Source organism: Phoenix dactylifera, unplaced genomic scaffold, assembly GCF_009389715.1.
Source record: "Phoenix dactylifera cultivar Barhee BC4 unplaced genomic scaffold, palm_55x_up_171113_PBpolish2nd_filt_p 000274F, whole genome shotgun sequence".
NCBI classification, from domain to species: domain Eukaryota; kingdom Viridiplantae; phylum Streptophyta; class Magnoliopsida; order Arecales; family Arecaceae; genus Phoenix; species Phoenix dactylifera.
Window position 1 is genome coordinate 267,681 of NW_024067759.1, and position 4,928 is coordinate 272,608.

Below are 4,928 nucleotides of genomic sequence, written 5' to 3' on the forward strand. Positions count from 1 at the left end.
TCAACATCAGGTTATATCTTTCTACTAGCTGGTGGTGCAGTCTCGTGGAAGAGTTCGAAGCAAAAGATGACAGCTGCTTCAACAATGGAGGCTGAGTTATTAGCATGTTATGATGCAGTTACACAGGCTATTTGGTTGAGGAACTTTATCGCAGGCCTACAGATCGTGGACACTATTTCAAGGCCCATAAAGTTATATTGTGATAATTTAGCAGCAGTTTCCTCAATAAAGAATAACAAGATGTCCAATGGAAATAAGCACATGGAGGTGAAATATCTTGTTATAAAAGAAAAATGTGATGACCATAAAGTTTCAGTTCAATACATCAATACTGTGCTTATGTTGGCAGATCCTTTGACCAAAGCAATAGCCCCGGGATTGCATAAGGAGCATGTCGGTCAAATGGGCCTTTTCTGTATAAATTAATTGATGTGTTATTGTGCACATTTCAAATGGCTGTAAATCACATTTTTTGTATTTTCTGCTTTAATGAATTCATATGGTTTATGCATACTATGGTAGCAGAAATTGTGACCAAAGAATGGATTTCATGAGAAGTTCATTCATAAGGGTTTGGTTATGATGGTTTAGTAATATAGTGATCATGGAAGGTTATACGTCAATCAAATAGGTGTTATTTCCGCCATGGTTCGTATTATTATTCTCAAAGTAATCAAACATAAAGTTTGCCCACAATTGATATCAGAATAGAAAGAATACGCGTATAAAGATTATAAAATTCAAGTGCTAAGGATATTTCACTTGTCAATATGGTCCAAGTGGGAGAATGTTGGGATCCCGTCAAGTTGTGGCCCACATTGACAAATGGCGTCAATATGGTCCAAGTGGGAGAATGTTGGATCCCGTTTTAATTAAACCCTGATCCCGTTTAATTAGAACCCACGTTTGACAAGTGTCCCTTGAATTTCGTAAATCCTGATAATCACAAGGGCATTAAGGTATTTTCACAGTAGTGAAGGGTTACCTTGATGGGGGGTGACTCTTCACGGGTGTAACCACCTGCAGCGTTTGGTCCCTGGAGAGGGCTATAAATAGCCTGTTAGACCCCTTCTCTAAAGCACGCATTAAGAGCTCTCTCTCCAGAAGATCTCTCGCTAATCTCTATTCAAATCTCGATTGATCACGGCTGCGCACGCATTTCAAAGCTTAATTCAAGATGGATTTAGCGAGTCAAGGTATGGTTTATGATTCATTAAGATTAATCATTCCGTCAGCAACTCGAATTGTTTCGCTTATCCTGGCTTCAACTTGGAAACTACGCTCCATTGCTCTCATGGCGTGGTTCTCGTATCTTCGAAAACTCACAAACTCCTTCCCTTCCTTCTCCCTCCCCCGCACTCTGAGATATCGAGACTCAAGCTCCGGCCAACTTCACGACGACAAGGTAGATTGGGGCATAATCTTGGAGGGCCTCTCGCAATGGCTCATCAAAGCCCAAATTCAGACGGTCCCTTACTCAAACCGCATCCACCTGATCATCCCGCCTCTCGAGTATGAGACGCGGCACGGCGAGCTTCTATTCAGGGAGGAAGTGAGCAAGTACATGACCATGAACGATATCCTCCCTCTGACGCACCCCACGGTTGTCAAGGTGCAGTCCATAGCAAAAAAGATTTTCGGCGTCCTGGATTCCGAGCTGGGGATAAACGGGGCGACTTCGACAGCGAAGGAGAGGGAGGTTTCCTTGCCCTCGCTTCACCAGTCCACGGAACACTTGGAAGGCATGGAATGGGAAGTTGTTGTAGCGAGGGAAGAACGTATCAACGCTTTCTACCATCCGGGTGGCAAGATCCTGGTCTTGACGGACCTCTCCGGCGAATTTGGAACCGATGCAGATATAGCAGCGGCCATTGCGCATGAGGTGTTGTCAGGCTTTCGATCGATCTTGTGTTAATTTGTTTGTACGTAGAATTCTTGCGTAAGCTGATGAACTCGCTTCTGTCTTCTGAAGGTTGGCCATGCTGTGGCAAGGCATGCTGCGGACGACTTCAACGATCTCCTGTTTGCAGAAGTGCAGAAGTGGCTGATGTTCTTGTGAAGCTGCCTCTGATCGATCGTCTGCTTGCGATACTGGCTGAAGTTCTTGCGAACGTGCCTCTGATCGGGACCCCACGATTACTTTATCCATTGGAATTACCCATCGGGGAACTCATCCTCAAGTGGTTCTCCCGCAGGTAAATCTTGTTTCTAGTAATGCAGCTGCTGCTGCTGCTGCCTTTTTTTTTTTTTAACGTGGCTCCTTTTGCCTCCCCCTTTACATCAAAAAACTGTTGAATAGAACAGTAATGTTTCTTTCATACTTGAGCTGTTCTTTTGCTTTAGAGCAGTGATTCGTACTTAATTTTTGTTTTCTTATGCCTTCACAGTATCACTTTATCTGCGAGCGTGTGTGCGCGTATGTTTTTATTTTTTATTTTTTAAATTATGCATGCCAGGGTGAAAACTGGGTGAACCATGGAACTTTGAATATTGCAATAACGTAGACCTTTTAAAATAATTAAGCCCAGTCCAGATGCAGTACATGAAATCTGTGAATAAATATGGTATAGGCGCTGATTGTCCATTCAATGGCCAGGATAAATCTAATCGTCACTTGATGCATGCACTTAACCTTGTCGGCTAACTAGGTGACATATTGTTTTCTCAAAAAACTAAGTGTCAAATTGTTAATTAACAAAAAATTTAAAAATGCTGTCGTGTAATGGGTAAAGGAAGTCCTACAAAAGCTAATCCACTAGGGATAACATGGATCTACATCATGAATTCTTTGGGTTCTTGAAAGGGTTTGAGCATGGAGTTGCACCTTTAATGAAAGGAAGTAATTAGGTATACCTACGCATCACAAGTTTTTTGAGAGAGATACCAACAAGTCTGACTCGGTTGTCTTTTTTCCCGGATAGAAGTAGCTAAGTTAGGTTATTCAAAGTAATTAAAACATACAGCCATCCCATGACATTATAGTATCATGCTAGTGCCCTTAAAGGAATTTTGGTCGCGTGAATAGATCATAGATGTGTATGAGCAATCACTATGGTGTAATATTGCTTCTATCAAAAATAGGAGGTTCTAGTTTCAAGTTATAGGTGATGTATCTTCAAATAAGTGAACCTGGATAATTTACGTTAAGTGAATCTGTAATAAACCAAGATCTTATCGGGAAAGGCTATGTACTAGATAGATCTTGGGTCCTTATATAGGGCTAAAGAACCCAAATAATATTTTTTGATGAGTCTTTTTAAGTGAGACTTTAAGTTTTTACAAATGGTATCTGAACGAACCTAACCGATAATGCATGTGGACTATGAAATACTGTAGCATATGCCTATTCAGGTTGACCACATACTGATCATAGTATCTATGGTTGCATTTATGGTACTTGTGATTGGATTTGAATAAATATGAACTCTTAGTATGAGAAAGATACTAAGGCTTAAACAGAGAATTATGTGAGAATTCATGAGAATGTATGTTTACTCTTACATCAACTATACACTTGATAGGTTTTGGATATGTATACAAGCCAAAAAATTCAAATAACATCTTTTGACTACTTTTTGAGATGAGGTCGAAAAAATTTTTAGTTTACACATATAATGTAAAGATGGAGTTTGTTCTTTAAAAAGTATATTTTGAGTTTGCGGCTTGGTGTTGATTTTTTTATTTATTTTTAGAGTATTTTTTTATAAAAAATACTGTCAAAGAAGTTATCACATTTAATAAGCATTAATAGTTGCATCGTTTCATCCACGTCAATATGAATATGACAGGACCATAAGTTTCTTTTTCTTTTCTTTACATTCTTTTGAAGTGTATATTGTGAGGCCAAAATAAAAATTTAGATAATATCTATTTTCTTGATTGTATTGCTTTTGATCTAGGCGGGAGAAAGAAGCTGATGATATTGGAATGTTGTTATGTGCTTCAGCTGGATATGACCCCTTTGACGTGCTGAAGGTTTTCCAGAATGACAGAGATTCACAAGATTATTTCTCTACACATCCATCAGGAGAGACAAGAGCAATGTCTTTATCTCGGCCCAAAATAATGAAGCAGGCTCTAGATAGATATGAGCTGCCCAAGAATTGCCAAACTCTTCCTTAATGAGAATAGGAAAATTTTATTTTCTTTTTCTAGCATATTTTTGTCATGGAGATGGAGGTTTCAAGGGGATGCAAATTGCCTAACCTAGATTTAGATTTTTGATGGGATACCTTGAGGCGTTCGATCCTTAGCTTTCAAATGAGAAAACATTAAATTCAGTCTTTATAATTTTTGGCCCAGTTGTAATTATGTTTTCCTCTTTTCTTGGAACAAAAACTATGGAATTTTTACATGTGCCGTTCATAGTTTCCAAATATGGACATATGTTTGTTGTGACTAAACAAAAGAATATTTAATTAGCTAAACATAACCATCATGACAAAATGGACTATCATGATTAGCTTATAAGCTAAATAGTATTCTTATTGTTTTAGCTTTACAGCAACTAGCATCCTTGTCTTTGAAATTTGGACTCAAAGGCTTATTCTTATCCATATCCACTTCTGTCTCAAGAAAGAAAGGAACTTGTTAAAATTTTTTATTTAAGAATAAAAGAGGAAAAAGGAAGAAGAAGTAGATTGAAGGAAAATGTGTGTTTTCTTTCTCTATCTTTTATTTCCACTATGTGTTGTGTTTGAGTCGCCACCTTAAGTGACTATATTTTTATTTTACCATAGTTGTATAAGAATGTATCCAGCAATTGAAACAAAATAATAAATACAAATTTTTAAGTATTCACACTCTTTCTAATGGAAGTAGAGATGAAATTTTGTCATCCTTTGCAATTCCTACATACATGGCACACTCTCTTTCTCTCCTCGATTTTATTACACTCATAAATTCTAACAAATGGGATAGAAAAACAT

General features: G+C 38.1%; 1 protein-coding gene across 1 annotated transcript; it reads left to right on the forward strand.

Moving 5' to 3' along the window:
• Nucleotides 1–1,294: 1,294 nt before the first annotated feature.
• On the forward strand, nucleotides 1,295–4,122 carry LOC103718076 (mitochondrial metalloendopeptidase OMA1-like). The gene is made up of 3 exons (XM_008806725.2): nucleotides 1,295–1,910; nucleotides 1,973–2,195; nucleotides 3,900–4,122. Exons 1-3 carry the CDS (start codon nucleotides 1,295–1,297, stop codon nucleotides 4,120–4,122), a joined length of 1,062 nt encoding a protein of 353 aa, XP_008804947.2.
• The last annotated feature ends 806 nt before the right edge of the window (nucleotides 4,123–4,928 follow it).

Bases quoted from the DNA above. Each gene is read 5' to 3' on its own strand.
- LOC103718076 (XM_008806725.2), top strand. From the start codon at position 1,295: ATGGCGTGGTTCTCGTATCTTCGAAAACTCACAAACTCCTTCCCTTCC. The intron at 1,911-1,972 runs GTTAATTTGTTT...TGTCTTCTGAAG, and splicing joins AGGCTTTCGATCGATCTTGT to GTTGGCCATGCTGTGGCAAG. The intron at 2,196-3,899 runs GTAAATCTTGTT...CTTTTGATCTAG, and splicing joins CTCAAGTGGTTCTCCCGCAG to GCGGGAGAAAGAAGCTGATG.